This window comes from Sinocyclocheilus grahami, unplaced genomic scaffold (genome assembly GCF_001515645.1).
Source record: "Sinocyclocheilus grahami isolate Dianchi unplaced genomic scaffold, SAMN03320097.WGS_v1.1 scaffold93.1, whole genome shotgun sequence".
NCBI lineage: Eukaryota > Metazoa > Chordata > Actinopteri > Cypriniformes > Cyprinidae > Sinocyclocheilus > Sinocyclocheilus grahami.
In genome coordinates, this window is record NW_015505272.1 from 1325373 (window position 1) to 1348138 (window position 22766).

The 22766-nt window shown below is 36.9% G+C and overlaps 1 protein-coding gene across 3 annotated transcripts in view; it reads right to left on the reverse strand.

The window, feature by feature from the left end:
- Positions 1 to 267: 267 nt before the first annotated feature.
- LOC107587519 (collagen type IV alpha-3-binding protein) overlaps positions 268 to 22766 on the reverse strand; it is a 27593-nt gene continuing 5094 nt past the window's right edge. Inside the window, exons 3-18 of one of the 3 annotated variants that reach the window (XM_016275336.1) lie at positions 21257 to 21373; positions 14154 to 14261; positions 13882 to 14020; positions 12853 to 12936; positions 12243 to 12400; positions 7561 to 7653; positions 7383 to 7469; positions 6275 to 6364; positions 5895 to 5972; positions 5665 to 5760; positions 4125 to 4257; positions 3950 to 4020; positions 3729 to 3857; positions 3447 to 3576; positions 2354 to 2491; positions 269 to 2262 (exon numbers count right to left, since the gene is read on the reverse strand). In XM_016275336.1, coding sequence (XP_016130822.1) covers positions 2364 to 2491; positions 3447 to 3576; positions 3729 to 3857; positions 3950 to 4020; positions 4125 to 4257; positions 5665 to 5760; positions 5895 to 5972; positions 6275 to 6364; positions 7383 to 7469; positions 7561 to 7653; positions 12243 to 12400; positions 12853 to 12936; positions 13882 to 14020; positions 14154 to 14261; positions 21257 to 21373 — 1641 coding nt within the window. In that variant the 3' untranslated portion in view covers positions 269 to 2262; positions 2354 to 2363. Of the gene's footprint in view, positions 2263 to 2353; positions 2492 to 3446; positions 3607 to 3728; positions 3858 to 3949; positions 4021 to 4124; positions 4258 to 5664; positions 5761 to 5894; positions 5973 to 6274; positions 6365 to 7382; positions 7470 to 7560; positions 7654 to 12242; positions 12401 to 12852; positions 12937 to 13881; positions 14021 to 14153; positions 14262 to 21256; positions 21374 to 22766 lie in introns of all 3 variants that reach the window. The other 2 variants (XM_016275337.1, XM_016275338.1) reach the window with 2 other exon arrangements.

The following is a 22766-nucleotide window of genomic DNA, read 5'->3' on the forward strand; positions in this document are numbered from 1 at the left end:
AAAATTTCCAGTTCTCCTCAAAATAGTAAAGTACTAAAAAAAGCACAGCTGTTAGATTTTGAGGTTATTTGTGTGCTTGAGACCTGAGGGTGGTGAGATGTTCGAGTTCTCCCGAGGCAGCGTCATTATAGGCTCTTGCCTCACCAGAGTGCGAGCCGGCCAATCAGCTCACCCTGCATCACATCTCACCAGGACACTGACTGCTGATTGGCTTAACCTCAGACAGACCTGCAGGGATGAAACAGGCTTTACACACACACACACACGTTAATCTCAGAGCGCTAACCGTGTTACTCCTCCCCTCATGCTTATCTTGAATAGTAACCCTATCTCATGCACATGATGCCATATCGGCCCATGGGTTTGTCAGTCATCCGCGCTCAGTGTGATTGGAAATGTTCCCACACTGTTGTACACAGTACAGTGAGTTTATAGGATATTGAAAAATGTATTGCACTGTACAGTGAGATGTATGAGCCTCAACAACACAGAAAATCATCCTTAAGTGAGATGAACAAACTATAGGCAGAAACATAAAAAGAAAACGTGAAAGTTTAGCTTTTGTTTCATAAAATTTGGTTTCATTAATAAGTTGGTGATACATGTAGAAATAAGTCATTTACAAAACATTTTTTTCCCAAAAAGCATTCAACATTTGTAGATCAATCTCAAAATAAAATCAAAGTTCAGAAAGTTTCTTGTTCTTGCAGTCATGAACAGTGTTTCACACTATTAAACTAAATATAAAAGTGCTTGAAGCAGAACTGCAGCAGCAAATTTGTGGCAGGCAAGTGATGCAATAAATGTATAACTTCAAATCAGGCATTCTGAACTCAAGTATTAGTATGGAAAGACTATGGTGGGATTAAAAAAAAATCAGATTGTTTAGTGCAAACAATGTTACAGAAAACACAAATTTAACATATTATGATGCCTCATCTAAGAAATCATGACCTCAAAGGGATAGTTCACTCACAAATACAAATCATTTACTCAAGTTGTTCCAAACCTGAAATGCTTTCAAAAGAACATTTCGAAGAATGTTGGTAACCCAGCAGAATTTGGTTACCATTGAATCGAGAAAAACATCTCAACATATTTAATTTTTTTGTTCCACTAATGAAAGTCAGTCGTTCAGGTTTGGAACAACATGAGGGTGAGAAAATTTTACATGATAGGATTGTCATGTTTGGATGAACTATCCCTTTAAGACTAGTGATAGTTAAAAACGTCCTTGATTCATTACCTCCTCCATAGAGTGAACTAGACCACAGAAAGTGATATTAAACGGTGAAATTCCCTCTCTTTCATAAGCATAGATGGCACAACTGCAGTCATTCTACATAGATTTTGTAGATGGAAGCCCAATAGGTAGTGATGAACCAGAAGTGGAATGACATTGTTTAAACTGTTACAGGACCCAAAAAGGCAAGTGTGCAATAAAGTGCCATCTATCTGCAGAAATTATTATTTTGGAAACTTCTGGAAAATTAAAACAAAAACAAACAAACAAACTTAAAAACAAGAAATTAAATAAAAATACAAGAGAAAAGAAAAGAAAGGCAATTATGGTCTATTAAGTCACTAACAACTTTTCACAGGCCTACCAAAATACCCTATACTTTGATTATTGTCTTATACAAGCAGTTCCCAATAAATGTACACTTTGCCTAAAGCCACATTTGTGAATTACAAGAATCAATATGTGTAATGCCTTCACATGTAAATAATCGTAAACATTTAGATTAACTTACTGTACAAAAGATCTTAAGACTGAAGTTTGACGTCATCTTGATCATCGGAGCTAGAAAGGGTCTTCCTAAGAGAAATGGCTATTGGACAAGGCCAGTGAAAAAAGCTCACGTACAGCTGAGATAATGCTGGGATTAGATCAAGGCATCAAGTTTACAGAATATATATCTCATCAAGACCATAGTCAGACCTCAAACTATGATCAAATATTTACAAAAATGTAAAACACTAACAAAACCAGAGCCGCAGCTCATTTAGGGAAAAACAAGTAAGGCCTTTTAAAGATGAACAGGCTGTGTTGGTTTTTCTAGTGTGTTTGTACTTTTCAAAGGTGCTTTTACAGACTTCGTACCATTTTTGCTGTTGTTCAGTCTGTATGGATACGGTTTGAAAAGGTTTCTGAAGAGTGTCAAGAGCACTTGGGCAGAGCAGCTCTTTGTTGTGAGTGATGTGTATAAGGCGTTTCTTCATTAGGGTCGGAAAGCAAACTGGAAATGTAGATTGAACAACCTGGAAGAAGAGAAAAGCAGATTTTGAATAAACGTGCAATGCGGTTTAAATTATAGGTGGAAATGGTCGCTTTTTTTAAGGTGTGACTTACCTGGTGTTGCTCAAAAGAGAATAGCCTCACCGCTGGTCTTCTCTTGAACATACGAGGTGAAGCGTTTGAGGAATTTGGGGTATTCTCTCTTGGCTACGGCTCGTAAGACTGATGCAGGGGCCCAACCACCAGGATTTACTTTAGGATTATATGAACACAGCATTAATGTGATATATTCTATATCATGTATATAATAAACAAAGACTGCAATCCAAACTGTGATGTACTCAGTGTGCAAATGATATATGATTTTCACAGTTGACCCCAAAATATATAGGAAACTGAAAATATAACATTTTATAATAAAATCATGAGAGTCATGCTTTGTTATTGTACCTACTGACTGATGCTAACAAAAAATGCTCCAGTGCCAAACTGTTGCCATGTTTACCTCTTCAGGACAACATGATAATCGAGAATACATGGGGGCTTTTTTTAGGGTCAAGTACTAACTAATCTAACTTTTGTGGTCCTTGAAAAAAAGTTTAAAATTGATAAAAATATATTGCTATAATATATTTTTAGGAAGTATACTACGGTTTAAAAGTTTGTGATTGGCAAAATGTAATGCTTTTGAACAGTAATATTACGGTTACAAAATGTTACATTTTGAAATATCACTACAATTTAAATGAACTGTTTTCTATTTTAATACATTTTAAAATGTAATCTGTTCCTGTGATGGCAAAGCTAAATTTTCAACAGTCATTGCTCCAGTCTTCAGTGTCACATGATTTTTCAAAAATCATTCTAATATACTGATTTGGTGCTCAAGAAATATTTTTTATTTTCAATGTTGAACACATTTAGTGGAAACCGTGATGCATTTTTTTCAGGATTCATTGATAAATATATTAAGTCAGAAGAATTAGCATTTATTTAAAAATATAAACATTGTGTAAGATCGAAAAATTAAAATCTTTACTATCATTTTCGATCAATTAAATTCCTCCTTGCTGAATAAAAGTATTAAAATTGCTTTCAGAAAAACAAACCTTACATGTACTTTTAAACCCCCAACTCGACCTTTAGTTTGAATTGCTTTGGAGGTTTCAAACATCAATTAGGAGGACCAAACACCCCCAAGACTTACCATTGGCTACATATGTGATTTTACAGAGGATGTTGTCTCTGGTGATCTCTTTGTCTCCCTCTGGTGGGCTGATTAAAGTTTGACAGATCATGGCTACATTGATTTTGGCACGAATGCATCTAGCAGAGGGCTGGTGAAAACATGGTTTTGGAAAAAAAAACTAAAAGACAGTTACTGATGCACAGCTTACTGTATACTGCTAATGTTGAATAATATGCGTCTATGATATCAACCTGCATGAAGAAACTTTTCAAAAGATAATTCTGAAGTCCTGGTACTCACTGGATAGCTGTCATGATCCACTGAGAAGTTGCACACCAGCCAGGTGTCTGGATCATTCTCATTGGTGGAGAGAATTTTACGGATAACCGATACGTAAAGCACATCTCTCTGGGAAGCAGGCCATACCCTCTGCAACAGAGTAGAGAGAAACCCCCCCCCCCCTGAAATCTAATGATCACCCATGATGTAATAGTGAGTGTGTTATAGTAGAAGTGTTCTACCTTATGTGTCTGATGAATGATGACCGCTTTATCCGAGAGTGTCTCAACCACTTGAAAGCTTTCAACAGTTGCTGTAAAAAATAAATAAATAAATAATAAGGTGAGCCTATTCTCATTCTCACAACGTAAGATTAGAAGATCAAAAAGGCAAAATGATGCACTGAAGTGAACGTACTCTCCCAGTCGTTCCGAAAAGCTGTGTCCCAAAAGTAGTGGCAGACCTCGTGACCTGTGACCCCTCTGACAGCATGAGTAGCTTTGAGAGGATCCAGAACGATGCCGTTCTCCTCCACCTCTCTCCTGTACACCTGCAAAAACAATTGTTCTAACATATTCATTTCTGAGCATTAATAATGACAGAACTGCAAATAGACCAAACGAAAGCAACCTCTAGTGGAAAAGAGAACAATAAAGGGTTTAAAAGGGAGTTTTTGTTTACTGAAGTTTATGTTTACTGAAAAATGCAAATATCCCAAACTCTAACATGAGGAAGATTTAGACTGGTGTCAAGGATCTTACGTATATTCTTCTGTTTTGTGACTGAACCAGAAACTACCCACCCACACACTACTGTTCAGTTTGTTTTTACAAAAAGATACAATAATTAAATTTTTATTCAGCAAGGATGCATTAAATTGATCAAAAAGTGACATTCATAATGTAACTAAATATTTCTGAAGGCTCTTGTGACACTGAAGACGGAGTAATGGCTGCTGAAAATTGAGCTTTGCCATCAAAATGTATTTTAAAAAATTCACAATATTACTGTTTTTACAGTATTTTTCAGCACATAAACTGCAGCCTTGGTGAGCATAAGAGACTTTTCAAAATGTTTTCATTAAAAAAACAAAACCTAACCAATCCCAAATGTTTGTATGGTAATATATATAGATAAACATAGACGAAGATATATACTTACGGGGGAAAAAAACTAATTACCGTATTGGCCCGAATATAAGACGACCCTGATTATAAGACGACCCCCCTTTTTCCAGATGTACCTTTTGGAAAACGGCTTTTTAAAAAACAAATCTTGTTTTTTCTCAGTAAAACACATTTTGTCTTTAATTATTATCATATTGCATATTTTTCCTATTTAAATTTTTGTTTTGAAAGTATGGTAAAAACTGGTCAAATGTACCAACAATCACATAAAAAAAAAAAAAATACACTTTTTGATATACCATTATATAAAAAAAAAACAGGTAGCCCATCTGAATTAGGACATTTAGGCTATACATCTAATAGTAGCATGCCAACATCTTATTAACAGTAGAAGTGAAATCTTACAGTAGTCTTCAAATCTGGGTACTGTCTTACGTTTTAAAATCACAAAGGGAGTTTGGTCCCATCAGGCTAATGTGACAGTCATTACTCATGCAGCTGTAAGGTTTTCTTTTTCTTTTGTTTTTACTCGCGATCTTTACAACACGCATTACATTACGTATTTCATGGCACACTCATTCTATGCGTATTTGGCTCTACCTATTGTTGTGGGTGTATTATTGACATGTCAAAGTCTAGACCCTGAATATAAGACGACCGCGTTTTTTCAGATGCATTTCCAAGAAAAAAAACATTGTCTTATATTCGGGACAATACGGTATAAGATATAAAGCCTCATTTATCTTTTTATATTTTTTTACTTTGATATGGAAACCAGCTTCCATAGAAACAGCCCAAAGTGTCAAATAAAAAAAATATCTACATCTCACCTTCATATCCCCTTCTTCAACAACCAGCTGCCAGTTAGCATCTCCACCCACATCCTGTAAAGAATAAGTCATGTGGCTCTGCACCATCTCCTCAACCTGTGAACAAAACAAGAGGTATAGTGTTATATACTAAAGTAAACAAGCAAAAAATTTATTAGTTACATTTATTCAAGTTCAGAACAATCATATGCCTGCAGTTCATCCGCACTAGTGTGGTGTCATATCTCTACCTGAGCACTGAACCTGTGCACGTCATCGGAGGCACTTATGAGGTCAATGGAGGACAAGGAGGAAGTATGACTGTGAGGCTGAACCCAAGAAACAGGAGAGCCAGAGGAAACAGGGCAAGGGAAAGAGGAGAAAATAAAAATCTCATCATCACCCAGAGAATACAGAGCAGACCGCCACTGCAAATCACACTTCAGCAGGAGGGACTGGAAGAACAAAGGCAGCTTCGCAAACGTAAAAGCCCCAAAGACTTCACCGAGCAGATCCACCATCAGGCAATGACAGAATTGCATAATCAGTCACAAAGCAGCAAATGTGCTTTGATAAAGTGAGTGTGTAGGAGTGTGCGCTTGTGTGGGTGAGCCAGCGTGGTTTGACTTGCCTTAGTCAAGTATTTCTGAGTGCTGATGGAGGAATAGGTGTCTGGAGGGAGGAAGATCTGTCGAGATGCCCTGCTCCTTTCTGCCTGGGACTGCAAAACATGACAACAACTTTTATATATGGGCAAAGGCATGAAATGGAATTGAATTAGCTGTAAATATACTTTGGATATAGTTATTGACTGTTGGATCCCAATGAATAATGCATGCATGCATTATATTTCAGTCATTTGTGGACAGCGGCCCATCTGTTTCTCCACAAAAGTCAATGGGGTCTACATTCATTATCAGCTCTGGTTCCAACTAGTGGTCAGCTGATTTATTAACAAGGATGAAAACAGCCATTTGTTAATCATCACATTGGTAGATAACACTGATTTTAACATCAAACCAGACTTTAAACAATGTAGAGTGTGTTTTACAACAATAACAATAACTAGATGATACCTAATTTAGCACCAAATCAACAGATGTTGAAAGTTCCGTTTATGTTCTGTTTAGTTATGTCTACTGCCACTTTAAATGCTCTTTAAAGTCAGGTGGATTCTGATTGACTGTCAATGTTTTTATCATCATTCAACTGGAAAAAAACATTCTTAATGTAATTATAAAGATGCTGCTCCTCTGGGTTGTAATTGTTATAGCTGTGGTGTGAACCTCGCTATTCTCACAGAATTAGAAAGACCTTTCTGGTCTTTATTGTGGTCAAAAATAATCCGACTTAACTAAACTAACGAACTAAATGACTACTGACTTAAAATGACTACAATTCAGTTTTAATGTGCTGTTTTAATGTAAAAATGTATGTGTGAACCAAAAAAACTGTGTACTTGGCTAAATTTGTTTAGAGGGCCTTAAAAGTGACAGCAGCAACAGTGCCACAGTTCAGTAGCATGTTTGCTAATGCTAGGCCACTCTGACCGCTTTGGTTTTCCTCACAACTGCAAGCACAAACATAATCCTTCTGTATACATTTACACTTCAAAAGTCATGATGATGTAATCAAACAGTCAATTTCATGGAAATGTAGCCATTGTAACTAATGGAATGGCTGTACAAACGTATAACGGATCCATATCATAATTGAAATAACAATGGTTGGATCATTACTTGCTCTTCGATCTGGTCATGCTTATCCAATGCAGCTTCCACAGCATCGAAGAACTCCTCTTCATTGATCAGACTGTTTGGTCCTTCCTGCACAGAGAGAATTTCTCAGTCTGGAATGGAGGGTGTGTGTTGAACCAAAGATGTAAAGGACAGTGTGAATTAAAGGCTGTGAACGCACTTCATAGTCTGGCCCTCCATAATGAGGCTTCTTCTTCAGCTCTGTCAGTGCAGCTTTATAGGCATCTTCAGCACGTCTTCTCCTTTCAATTTCCTTATGAATGATAGAAGAATGTTACTCATACTATATCCAGTATACATCACAATGCACTCAAGAAGATCTTCAATGGCTCATAACAATATAGAATTAATAAATCATTTTTATAATAATATTTTTCCACCACACTCTTAATTTGATTTCTTTATTTATTAAATTATAAAGGTTTCCGGTATTTGGGAAAGAATAATAGCATCTATTCTGCTTTCTCTTCGTAGTGGATAAAGTTTTTCATCACCCAACAGACATGTAAATATACATTAGCGTTCAAAATTGAGGTTTGTAAGACTTTTTTTTTTTAATGTTTCTGAAAGAACTCTTTTATCCTCACCAAGGCTGCATTTATTTAAACAAAATATTAAAAACACTAATACAGTTAGATAATATTAAATAACTGTTTTTATATATTATATTACTATTTTAATATATTTTTAAAAGCTGAACTTTCAGCAGCCATTACTCCAGTCTTCATTGTCACATGATCCTTCAGAAATCATTCTAATATTCTGATTTAATGCGCAAAAAAAGCATTTTTTATTATTATTTCTCTTTTTTTTATTGAAAACAGTTGTGCTGCTTAATATTTTAACAAACCAATTTGCTGCCTAGTTTCTTTAAATCTTTTAGACTGGTGAAGATGTTTAGAGTTCTGCAACTTGCTAGCTGCTAAACAAAGCTTGCTTACAAACTAATCCAAGAAACGCCTGTTTAGGATCCAAATAAAGAATATGGAGCAGACCAATGACATGACACAGGAACTCTGACAGCTCCACTTGCAGTTTCATGCTTAAGCAAACACACCCATTTCAATTGTCAATCCCACTACAAATGCCATTGAAGATACCATTGTGTCTTGCCTCTTTGGAAGGTCATTCATCTAACAAAGGGCGGAGTCCTTATCACCCACTCTCTAGACTTGCTTGAAGAGAAAACTAGCTTGAACAGCTTGCAGAAAGCAAACCTCCAAATCACTCAAACCTTCTTTAAATAACTCAACTGAAGCAGAACCTTCCGCTACAACATGAAACCTTCACTAAAAAGTGGTTGTTCAGTTGGCTAATTGAGCAGCTTTGGGTGTTGTAGACAAGTAATTGGTGCATAATGTTCTTGTATTATAAATAAGATCTGTTCTGAAACTGGCAGGTGTGGTTTAGCTTTAAGCACCGAAACGCCTCTCTCTCTGCAAGATGTCACGAGAGACAATTACTGACAACACCCGGCTTATATGACAGGTGATAACATCTGTCAAAAGGTGGTAACGTGACTCTACTGCAATGGCAGAGTTTCGGTGAAAATGCAAACACATACACTTCCACCGCACATATGGATGACTAAAACATTTTCAAGTGACTCAACTTGACACTTAAAACAGAATGTAGCAGCAAATAACCAGTGAACTGAACAAAGCATGTCAAACCTACAGAGTAGAAGCTGCTGTGCGTACACAGAGGAATCCAATTTTCATTAGCACTCTGAAGAGACCCGGACACCCAGTTCTGCCACGGCTTCAACGCTGAAGCACTGTACACGGTAGTCATCCTCTACAATCCAGTTGCTAACATCACAACACACAATCCTCAGAAATGTGGAACTCTGGTTACTTTGCAAAAGGCTTTATTCTGCTCAAAGGTCCATCAAGTCCTATTGAATGACTGTAAACGCACTGTAAAATCACACCCGTCCAGATTCTCTGTGGCGGCTGGAATTCAAGAAGCTGCTTCCTGGCTCATGATAATATACCGGGGGCTGGACTGTAGATGGAAAAACTGGTCGAGCAAGTGCAAGCAGAAGCTTTACACTAAGATGCTAATGATGTGTGGCTTTGGAGATGTTTTCCTACATAAAGTGGCGCTGAATGTGAGGAATGCAAGGCTCCCGGAAGCTACAGTAGATGCACGTTTGTTTTAATGGATGCGTCTTTGTGACTCATCAAGTAATTAAGGTGTTATTTGGGAAGTGTATGGGTACGTAAATAGTGCCCAGATTAAGCTTGTGAAAATATTTCAGAGCTGCTTGATGCCGAATGCTTTATTTGCATCGAAATGCACCCAGTAGTTTCAATATGACAAAAGTGTTTGATAGTCCCCAAACTACCGGGGAAAAAAAATAATAATGCATGGCCGCTTAGAACTTCCGTAGGGATTTCATAAATTTCATGGAGAAAAAAGTAACGTAACTAATTACTTTTGAAATAAAAGTAATCAGAAAAGTAACGTGATTACTTTTAAAAGGAGTAATCAGTAATTTGATTACATTTTCAGAGTAACTTGCCCAACACTGTTCATATGAAATATTTATTGAGCATCAAATCAGTGTATTAGAATGATTTCTAAAGGATCATGTGTCACTGAAGAATGGAGTAATGATTGCTGAAAATTCTGCTTTGCTGTCAGAGAAATACATTTACATTTTAAAATATAACAGTAATTTTAAATTGCAATAATATTCACAATATTACTGTTTACTATATTTTTATCAAATAAATGCAGCCTTAGTGAGCATAAGAAAATTAATAAATAAAAACGTTTTGTTACCATTCCCAAACTTTTGAATGGTAGTTTATGTTAACATTGCTCTTTCCAATATAACAAAGCATAAGTGACCAGGAAATCTTTCAATGGCAAATGGAGTTGGATCTGTGTTAATCTGTGTTTTCAGAGGGTTCTCTAATAATTGTTTTTAAAAATGTTTCATCAGCAATAATATTACTTTTTTTATTTAAAACATGAAAAAAAAATGTTTTAAACATAAAAAATATTCTGTAATGTATAATTCTATTGATATAACTCGGTTATCAATTGTTTTTCTTTACTACTGTGTTATTACTATTTCTGTTTCTTTAAAAATGTTTCATCAGCAATAATATTACTTTTTTTATTTAAAACATGTTCTGTAATGTATAATTCTATTGATATAACTCGGTTATCAATTGTTTTTCTTTACTACTGTGTTATTACTATTTCTGTTTCTTTTAAAGTACATTGATCTTGCCATGAAAACAGCCATAGATGCTGGTAAACAAATAAACCACAGATGGTCAAGTTCCACAAAGTCATCATAAAAGAAGTCCATACTACTCCTGTGTTATATTTCAAGTCCTCTGAATCCTTACCATAGCTTTGTGTAAGTAACAGACCTCGGTTTAGTCTATTACAAAAAACAACAGCATAAACAATCTTCAGAGTATCTCCTTTAAAGCATCAGCATTCACAGAACAGTGTTATTTTTAACTAAAGCAAGCGGCTGCTGTGTGCATGGTTTGGCAAGGCAGAATGCCAGCAAAGAGCGCTGCATTTATAATCTCTAAAAGACATCTCAGTTCATCGCAATCTCACAAATCTCTCTTATAACACAATAAATATATGCATAATGAATCGTTCATAATGTCTACAATTCGTGTGTTATAATGAGAGGATTCGTGAACACGCAAATTTCAGCACTGCATTTCTCAACGCTGCAAACACGTGTTATAGCCTAAATAGAAACTCTGCATATGCTTGCACCTGTTAGTCGTTTATATTTTATATTAGTTCATGTAGCTTTTGTGCAATAGATGAATAACAATTTATTTGTTTTAGATATTTTATGTTTAGATATTTCTATTTTGTGGGAGTCCTGTGAATCATTTTATTCTCCCGCATCCCGCATCCCACGTACACACGCAAGTCTCTGCACTCGCCTATCAAGTCTTGTCCCGCTCTGCACTCGGTTGGGTCGGGTCTCGCGGGAGCAGGTCTCTAATCCACTGGCACTTGACTCGACATTGCATGTGCTACATCCTTTTTACAATCTCCAGATTATAAAACACTGCATTCTGTTAGCAATGTAACGCAGCAGTAACGTATAGAGACCACGGGTTGTAACTATACTCTAATTACTATTTTGAAAATTATAACGCGTTAAATTACTCCGTTACTAAAAAAGTTACTAAGTAATGCGTTACTGCCCAACACTGCATACGAATATAAATGTTGCCTAATATTTTTGTTGAAACTTATTTGAAATAAGAATGCATGAATTCAATTTCTCTCGAAAAACAAATCTTACCATCTTCAAAATCATATTTCTATTTTGTGGGAGTCCTGTGAATCATTTTATTCTCCCGCATCCCACATACACACGCAAGTCTCTGCACTTGCCTATCAAGTCTTGTCCCGCTCTGCACTCGGTTGCGTCGGGTCTCGCGGGAGCAGGTCTCTAATCCACTGGCACTTGACTCGACATTGCATGTGCTACATCCTTTTTACAATCTCCAGATTATAAAACACTGCATTCTGTTAGCAATGTAACGCAGCAGTAACGTATAGAGACCACGGGTTGTAACTATACTCTAATTACTATTTTGAAAATTATAACGCGTTAAATTACTCCGTTACTAAAAAAGTTACTAAGTAATGCGTTACTGCCCAACACTGCATACGAATATAAATGTTGCCTAATATTTTTGTTGAAACTTATTTGAAATAAGAATGCATGAATTCAATTTCTCTCGAAAAACAAATCTTACCATCTTCAAAATCTCTCTTTTTGTGTAACAGGGTGTTTTTTCTGGATAAAATATACTTTAAATTACAGCTGCACACTACCTTATCAAGTCGTCTTTGCCAGCTCTCTTCTTTTTTGACCAAAATATCGATGCAGTGGGACAATGTGGACAGGATTCCTGCTGTAGTAGCTTTAAACGTGATTGCTTCACCTTTGAAATCGATGCCTAAGGAACCTTTGAGGCTGTCCACAGAGAATACTGAGGGAAATCAAGTAAAATGAGCATCAAATAGCAGAAGTATTTAAACTTCTGAAGCTCTACTTCTGAAGGAACTTCGGCTGCTTAATTAAATCTGTATTAGTGTCTTATCAATTAGCAAAGGATAACGAAGTAAGCAATGGAATATTTCCACCATTATTTGAGTAAAAAGCACTTAGTCTTTACACACACCAAATTGATGCTACCACTAACTGCATGTGTATTTTGCAGCTCATTGCCTGGTGTATACTGTGTAAGTTTTTATATAAATAAAATGTATGATGATCAGTTACTATATCTTCAGTACTATGTATACAAGATAAAAAAAAAAACTACTTTGCTTGAGAATAAAACTGCATTCAGAATGGATCACAAGCATTTGATCAATTTCTACAATTGCTGTATTAGGCACAAAGAGGATGTGCTTATAACAAAGATCTCAAAAATCTCACATTTCTCTTTGCTGCTGTTGTTGTTGTTAAGCAGATAATCTCCATTTGGCCGTGAGGTTAGAAAATCTTCCTCATCATCAGATGCTGCAAAAAGAAAAAAGAAAAAAAAGTGTACATAAAAACTCTCATGCATTGAAAAGTAAAAAAGATAGCAACAGAGATTGATTTTATTATCGTTTTTTTCAAAGATTTCAATGTACTCTCATAAAAAACAAAAGAACTTTAATATTGTTTATTAGTTCTAATAAATACGTTTTCGCTAAAAACGAATCAAATTGTTTATAATTTCTGCACAGGAGAGACAGGTGTTGTTTCTCAAAGAAAAAAAAAAGGGAATATATATCAGTATCAGCCATAATTATTTGGAAAATATCGGCATATCGGATATCGGCAAAAATCTAATATCATGCATCCCTGCTTTTATTCACATACAAACAGTGTTCAACACACAACATAGACAACATCAAATATGGTTCAAGTTTTTCGGCTTTTAGTAAGTTTTTAGTAGAGTTTAGCTCCAACCCTAATCAATATTGAATCTAAAGGGGTAATCTATTAGACTATGGCTGTCATAAAGCTGACAAATGCAGCTTTACTGAGCTCAACGGCTCTGGCCCAAGATGTAATATAAATAAAACACTATTGACTATTTAAAAAGGGGGTGGGGCTGCTCAATATGTCCCACACCCTCTTCTCGTTTCAGCTGAAATTACGTCAACACATAGAATAAAGCGGCACGTTTCAAGGCACTTTAGTGGACCTTTAACAGGAGCTCAATCGTGCTTGCTTGACAAACGAGAACAAACCTCATTCATTGATACTTGTGAATAAAGCAAGCACTACTTTACTTGTGTTTCAAAGATGAATGAAAGTCTAAGGCTTTGGAACAATTTTCACAATAGAAAATAGCACTACTCTTTAAAAAAAAAAAAAAAAAAAGGACTCTGAATGGTAAGTTTTCTTCTGCCTGAAGCCAAATTGGTTCCGCAGTCAGATAAACTGTAATGTAACAAAATTCTATTTCCTCACCTTTGTCCCTGTGGAGCTCATCTTTACTGTCAATATCTGCGCAGTTGTCAAAATACTTCTGCAGTGTGTCCACCTGTCTGCAGAGAATGTCCCGGAAGGTCTCCATCTCTGCTAGCTTTTCCTGCAGGCTGTATCCCTTCTGTTCAACAGTTTGTAAATGAACATTCAATTGTTATAAAAACAGAAATGTCATCTCCCATGACGAGACATTTGGCTACATAAAATGTGGCCGTGTTGGAGCTTTGGATCTGAGGGCAGAGGCTGAGACTCACCTTGAAGGAGGATGCGGAGGTGGTGGAGAGGCCGCTGGCAGCTGAGGTGAGGGACAGTAGGGAGCCATGGCGGCGTAAACTGCTCTCAGACCCATAGCCTGACTCAGCCTGCACTCAAAACACAGCACAAAGAAAAAGAGCCAGTTAGGTAACTTCACACCTGTTCAAAAATAACATTCAATTGAACCATTGGGCAGTGGGGTGTCATGGTTGAAGCTGTACAGAGAAAACTGTCTTGCAAAGAAATAAAGCGGCTGGTAGGTGAAATGGATAACAAGGTTGTTGGTTATAAAAATTACAAACATTTTTTTTTTACAAACCAAAGCTGGATCAAAGTCACATTTAATATTTCAATTAATACTGAATTACAAATTAGCTACCCAGTAGAGGACATTGGGAACAAAATACTCTACCAATCAAAGGTTCAGGGTCATTAAGAGTAAATTTGATTACAATTTAAAATAATTTTGTTCCATTTTAATATATTTTAAAATTTATTTTATTCCTGTGGTGGCAAAGCTGAATTTTCAGCATTATTACTCCAGTCTTCAGTGTCACATGATCCTTCAGAAATCATTCTAAATATTCTGATTTGGTGCTTAAGATGGATTTCTTACTATTATCAATGTTGAAAACAGTTGTGCTGCTTAATATATTTGTCAAAAACGTTACTTTTTTTTCCAGGATTCATTGATGAATAGAAAGTTCAAAATACCAGCATTTATTTTAATTAGGAATCTTTTGTAACATTAAAAAGGCTTCACTGACATTTTTGATGCATTTAACAATTTTGATCTCCACAGACAGATATCCAGTTATTACTAGATCTATGATCTACATGAATACACCTGCCTCTATGAATGACATAAGATACATGGCATGAACACAAGGGAACACAACTGCTGTTGCAAGGTTTTTACACCACCTGTCACACCACCTGACAAAGCAACGAAGCTGCATAAATCAGGAAGTAAGCTGTTTCTTAAGGAGAGGGACAACTGCAAATTATTATACAACACACAAAACACATCCCAGATTCCCTTTCTTCTATCTCAATCTCTCATCATCACCATCATGATACTGTAAGTGCATTTCCTGGCAGGGGTGTTGTCAGGGGTGGATAACCAGGAATAAACATTAAAGAATGAAAGTGTGTGCGACATGTAGTTGTGCATCATTCTCAGAAAAGGAAAGTTTTGAATATTATTTTGAAGTTCTGATATTATTTAAAATAAATGTTGTTCTTTTGAACTTTCTATTCATCAAAAAATAGAAATAATTGATAAATATAATAATTGAAAATATATTAAAACAGAAAATAGTTATTGTGAACTGTAATAGTATTTCTCAATAATACTGTTTTACTGTAAATGCAGCCTTGGACAACATAATAGACTTAAATAGTAAAAAAAATAGATATATTTTACCCCAAACTAGGGCTGCACAATTATGACAAAAATCATAATGGTCGATTATTCCCTTGAAATTGTAATTGCGATTATTAATTACGATTATCACAATTTACATTGAATTATGTTTGAAGCAACTGCATGCCATAATTTTATATGAAAATAAACCAGCTGAAAACACTAACTGAAAAACGTATTGCTTTTCTATAGTATTAAGCCTCAAATGTCAAATATATATATTGGATTGGTTTCTTCTTAAAATAAAAAGTAAAAAATATCCATGGTATTATAATGTTATGCTAAAACTCAAATTAAAACAATGGAAAAACCCTTAAGATAACCAGTAGAAAGAAAAAAAACTAATTTTAAGCATGCAGGATAACATAAGCGGACTTTGAACGATTAATTGCCACTTTGAACGATTATGTAATTGTGGCATCTGTAATTGCAATCGCTATTAGAAATTAGATTAATTGTGCAGCCCTACCCCAAACCTTTGAACAGTAGTGTAAAAGGTCACGCTTAGTGCATTCAGTACTAACATGTAACTCTTTAATTTGGTCAGAAGACACTGTACCTGACTGAACATGCCTTCGTTTCAGTCCTTCCATGAGTACACTGTAAAACGGTTGACACTTGGCTCGTGGAAGATTTAATTTTATAAAGTGCTTTAATTAATAGCCAGTGACAGATTGGGCAGGTTGTTAAACGCAACTCCAATGGAGCATCCATAAAAAAAACATATAATAAAAAAAAAACCCTGCTTCAGTCCTGCTTCATCCCAATCAGTGAATGATGGAAACAATTACTGTAATTGAAACCGCCAGCAAAGATGTCAGTGGTGATGAAAACATGAATGGTTGAGTAAGAGTGCTGGATGGTGAACAAGTAAATGATGCGAGTTAAAATGCTAATGTGCAAAAGCCCACCATTCGCCCATTCCAGCAGCCAAAGCAGGACAATGCACTGCTGCAGTCCTGAGTGCTCGGCCCCAGCATGCCCACCGCTCTTTCCAGACACTCCCAAAAGTGCTCACTCTCCGGACCGTCCCAGAATTCCCAGTACTTTCTCCAAACACCACAAGAATTCCCAATGCTTTCTCCGGACACTCCAAGAATTCCCAATTCTCTCTCTGGATACTCCCAAGAATTCCCAGTTCTCTTGCTGGACACTCCCAGAATTCTATTTCACAAGCACATGGTCGAGCGGGAACGAACAAGGAGACAAGTTTCTTTCCGTTCTCCGCTTTAAAGCAGCAGTAAAGCCATTAGCGTTGGAAATGTTGTGAAGAAATGTGAGGTGGGTTTCTGAGGCAGTATAAAGCCAGACAGATTGTGGGTGGGTCTGCAAAGCATGTGGAGAGGAGAGAGAGAGAGAGAGAGATGGCAAACCATACAGACACTGAAACTCCCAGAGCTGCACTCATCTAACTGAACTAAGATCAACATAAATCATACAGCAAATCTAATCCAGCAGTGTGTAAGTGAATGTGAGAGCGTGTGTGTTTAAGGAGTCTGAAAGAGCGTTAAATCAGATGCTGCCGGGCGTGTGCTATTGTCTTGGTCTTGTGCCGTACTCCTCAGCTCAGCGCTCGTCTTAAAATGAACCGATGCATTCTTGAACCACACCAACACCCAAAACCAAGTTCCTGATCCAATCAAGCCCTTTATTTTGGTTCAGAAGTCTTCTTGCAGCGCAGAGCTTTCCAAGCAGCCTCTTCAGATGACTGAATATACACATGCATTATTCATGCAGCTGGATGACTGCGAGCAGAAAATGCCCATCCACCCCAGCCTGCATCACCCGCGCACGCGTACACATAAGAGCTCACCTCAGCAAACGAAGAGTCGCGATAAACAACGCTGACCTTAGCGCCAGCAGCCTCTCTATGTGCTCTTCTGTTGGAGGGATTGGCGATTCAAATAACATTTTTAGATTTGAAGCCATACCCAGCAGAAACAAGAGGCAGGTCGAAACAACAGATTCATTGGGTCAGTTTGTGTTTATATAAGAGAATGTGGAGAGACGGGTATAGATACTGCTATAAAATGTTACATATGTATATGGTACTAGCTACAGAACAAGCATACTACATGTATAATTATGCAACTGCATAACAGTCATGCAGAACTTCTAATCTTTGACACACTAATTATCTGTAGAACTCTTGGTAACATGAGGTTTTTGAGTAATTGTACAATTATATTTCATAATGAATTTTTGTTTGAGATATTTTTTATCATCATTTCTGTTGCAGGAACCAGAAAAACAGAGATCATTTTGATACAATAAAAGAGAACAGGGACTGGGACAGTTAAGCTCCAAAAATATAGTAAATGAATGCACCATAAAAGTGGCCCATACAAGTTATCCATTACTAGCTATAAAGCTATATGGATAAACAACAATACAATTCAAGCTGTTAATAACTAATAATGCTCCCTAGCACAATGTGTCCAAGTCTGAAAATGTCAATGACAGAGATACTCAAGCAAATAACAACATTTTGGTTTGATATCTTTCAAAAGACTTTGAATATAGTACATGAACCCCTTTGTGATAGTTTCATAGTGTTTTTCTGTTGTTTTTTGGAGCTTGGCAGCCACAGTCTCCAAACCCTTTTTTATTCTACGGAAAAGCGCAAAATGTACGTCTGCCAAGCAACTCTATTTTTTGTGTAACCAAAGAAATAAAAACATTTGTTTGGAAAAAGAGTTTGAGTAAATGATGTCTCCTTTCATTTTAATTTTTAGGTGAAGGATTCTATCATTTAAAAATACCAGAAAGGCTCCCCCCTGAAGTCATAAAACAGCTTTTTAAATCACATGATAAAACTGCAATAGCACTCTTCACCAGCAGATGGCAGAAGTGGCCATAAGTGTAAAACTACCATGGAATACTTATTTCCGCTGTATTTGTCTTCTTAGATTACAATGTTCCCAAAACGACACAATTCACATTAATGAACTTACTGAAGGACTTGGTCATTTATTGAGTCCTCATAATTCCACAGAGCTTCAGTTTATGCCATTATGACCTTCAAAAGAATCAAAGAGCTTTGCATGGTCTCTCCAAGTTCAATGAAAGACTACAGATAACACACACACACACACAAAAAGAAAGAAAAAAAAAACACTTATACTTTAAGAAATGTATGTGAAATAGCTGCTTAAACAGCCAAACACTCCCACTCACTGTCAGAAAAACACAACTATACACACAGACACCCTTTCCTGGATCCAAACACCAGCTGTGTAGAAACAGCTCTACTCCTTTTATTGAGTTCAGCTCTACTCGCACATGTGAGAGCCATTCAGATCAGCACATTCCTCAGGACTCTCCCTTTGTAAATCGCTCTCAAGATATGATACGTCACTGCAAACCACTGCCAGACTTCACTTGCACAACAAATCTCTCGTTTCTCCTCATGCAAAATGATCTTTGCCAACATGTCACTCAGAAAGCAGAGCTGACTTTTTTAGGACATACTTCCCTGCTACACAGGAGATAAAAAGCAGTATGTCAAACAGTTATTAAGAAATGGTTTAACAAGTCAATTATTTTCGCAGTTTCTGTTATGTCATCGGCCAAAGGACAATGCCAACATGGCAGGTGCAGTACACAGGAATAAATTCTACTAGGGTTAATGACATGGACTAGTGTCCATTATAAAGAATAGAAAACATCGTTTATTTTCATAATTCTTGGAAGTATATTCTTGTTGGTTTTTGATTTTGAAAAATAAATAAATAAATGACTTAATTTCACATGGTGTTAATATCAAGTAGAATTTCATAAATTATTGACTTTTGATCGTGAATACAAGTGGGTGTTCACATTTTGACCATAATTTTCAAAAATATTTTAAAGAGTTTTTAAAGGAAATAGTATTTTAATCAAAATGTCTATCACTGATGATTAATTTATAAACATTACATTACATTATTGGGGAGTTTCAAGTCGAACTTTTCAAGAATTGTGTTCTTTTAAATGAGGTTACGATATCAGAACTATTATATCACCTTGACATTTTTTATTATATGACCAAAAAAAACCCGATCAAAATTAATTATAATTCAGAAGTAAAAACATGCCAAGTCAAGGTGTATCCAAGTCACTGTGTGTATGAATTTCATTTTTAATTGTTTTTTTTAATTAATAAATTAATAGATAGGCCAAATTATGAGCATCATGTCACATCATTTTTATTAAAATGTTATAACTTTTTTTTAAATTTACACAAGACCGGGATACATTTTTTTTTAGTTGAGTTGAGTTTCTTGGGAATATATACGATAACTTGTGTAGAAAATACAATCTTTATGAAAAAAATAACACACCTGGATACCTAAAAACCATACTTAACAACTGAGACATAAGCCCTTCATCAAATTATACTATGAAAAGTACACAAATTCAGTCTGAATTCTCCACTAATTCCACAGTGGCTCCCTGTACTTTCAAATGACAGCAAAAGGAAATGATAGCAAGAAAAAAAGCATGCGGGAATAGGGTTGGGTATCGTTTTTTTTTTTTTTTTCCGATACCGGTGTCAAATCGATACTTTTAAAACGGTTCTGGTGCCTAAACTGATACTTATAAAAAAAAAAATAATAATAAAAAAAAAAATCCCCCAAAAATGATGAATTGGCCATTAGCACTATAAACACATGATGTCTGTTTCATTCACACTGGGCGCCCTCGCACAGAAAATCCACATATCTAGTCACAGAAGTAGCAAAAATCAAGAAATCCCTTATATGGACAAAGGCATCACTTATTATAGCTGTAAGTTAAGGGAGTAAACACAACATATAAACATTTTGATTGATAAATCAAAGACAATAAAAACTTGACTGTGACAATATAGTTTATCCGTTTTATTCAAGCCACCTGGTATTTTCATAATAATTAAGTATATGTATAATCCATTGCTAATCGATGCATTTTTTTTAAGTAGCCTATGGAACATATTTTCTGCCTCATTCTGTGACAAGAAGCCACATCAGATCACAGAAGGAAGCATTTGGCTGGTGTTGTGGAGTACAAAGGTTATAAATGTTCTCTTTTGTTGGACAACAGGTTTAGAAATGAATACAAAGGAAGTTTAGCTTTAGGCATTTTAATTTAAGCATGTTTAGCTTAGTTAACGGAAGGCTACCTGCTGCCATCAGAGCAAGTGTAATTACTGCATTCACGCGCTCCTCGGATGCTCTCATTTCCAGAGTTGTGCTTAAGTCGGAATGTGAAAACAACATGGACCCTCATGTTACTACAAATATTTGTTGGATTTGTATTATTAGAGATTTCCGACTAGAGTTCACGAGCATTTTCTCAGTCGGGAAATTATTTTTCACGTGCGGTGCCATGATGATGCTTCTTATGTCCGTTTCGGAGAACCAGAGGACAAATATTTCAATCGATCGCTCAGGCATGGCACCGGAATGAGGCAACGAAATCTGCGTTCTGATTCGGTTCTAGTACATACCGGTTACATAGGTACCGGGTTTCGGTACCCAAACCTATGCGGGACACATTCCACTCAACTGTGCCTTCAACACCTTTCTAGCCTCAACAAAAGAAATAAAAGACCCATTCAGGTTCTGCCACCCAAACTTGATCCCTCACTATCAGAAAGACACTGGAGCCGAGCGGCAGTTTATCTAGAGGCTTTGCTGCTTCTGACGGACTCACCTTGTGAAGTTCAACGGTATCGATCCACTGCTGCTGGAGCAAAGGATGTTCAGCCCTCAGGTACCAGATGCTGTCGTTCACACTGATGTCAAAACGGCATTCATCAAACTCATGAGGCTGAAAGAAAGAGAACATCAAAAACAAGAACAGATCATAACAATGAACATGCTAAAAAAAGTTTATGGGCCATGTATGTTTATTCAAATCTGTCTACCATTATATTTTTGAAGCACCTTTTCCTGCCGTTCCTGATAAACAACTCCTCGCCACCACAACATAGATTTGCATCACTCAAACATTTACAGATAGCAGATAACAGTAAAACAAAAACAGCAGACCACCTCATACACAAACTAGGGGAAGCCACCAGCTATTTTAAGCAGTGCACAAATGATCCATAGTTTGGAATTTACATCTTTACCAAAGCACAATTTTACCAGATTGCCTTTTTATTTTTTTTTATTTTTTTTCATAATTAGCTACTACAGTATTGCTATTTTTATCTGATGAACCTAAATGAACCAACTGGTCATAGAGCTTCACTGAACACTTACATACAATGACATATGACTGTCATTGAAGACAACGGCAACCTTTACTAATTTAAATATTTAATTCTAACACGCCCCCACATGTCTACGTCGCTCTGTGGGAAGATTTGCATAATGCCGCCCAAATGTTCATGCAAAGAAAGAAGGCGTAACTTTTATTCTCGCCGTAGTATTGTTGTTGCCGCCATGTCGTGAAGGCACTATGTGATTCGTTGTGAAAGCGAAACTACTTTGTTTGGCCTTCCAAAAGAGGACGATATCTGCTTTGTCATGCCTAGAGCTGATCTGTGCTGGTTGCTGAGGAAATACAACAACTTTGCAATGTGGATCGCCGGATCGGTTTTCACCGTGGAGGACGCGGAGTCCAGCCCGGGGTCGTCACATGTGGTTGCCGCAAGCCCGCCGAACGCTCAGTCGAATCCACCGGCCGCGCCGTTCTCAAGCCCCCGGCCTCTGCTCACTCTAGGTCGCCGCCGGGATGCTGTGTTTCGTTGTGAAAGCGAAACTACTTTGTTTGGCCTTCCAAAAGAGGACGATATCTGCTTTGTCATGCCTAGAGCTGATCTGTGCTGGTTGCTGAGGAAATACAACAACTTTGCAATGTGGATCGCCGGATCGGTTTTCACCGTGGAGGACGCGGAGTCCAGCCCGGGGTCGTCACATGTGGTTGCCGCAAGCCCGCCGAACGCTCCGTCGAATCCACCGGCCGCGCCGTTCTCAAGCCCCCGGCCTCTGCTCACTCTAGGTCGCCGCCGGGATGCTGTGTTTCGTTGTGAAAGCGAAACTACTTTGTTTGGCCTTCCAAAAGAGGACACGACTAGAAATCAGTGGTTAAGTTGTATTTACAACACTGTTCCAGAACACTTCAACCCAAATATTCAGATGTGTGCAGCGCATTTTATGGAGGACTGTTTCCTGATCCTGGGAGAGTAGACTACAATGCCGGCTGTTCTGACTCA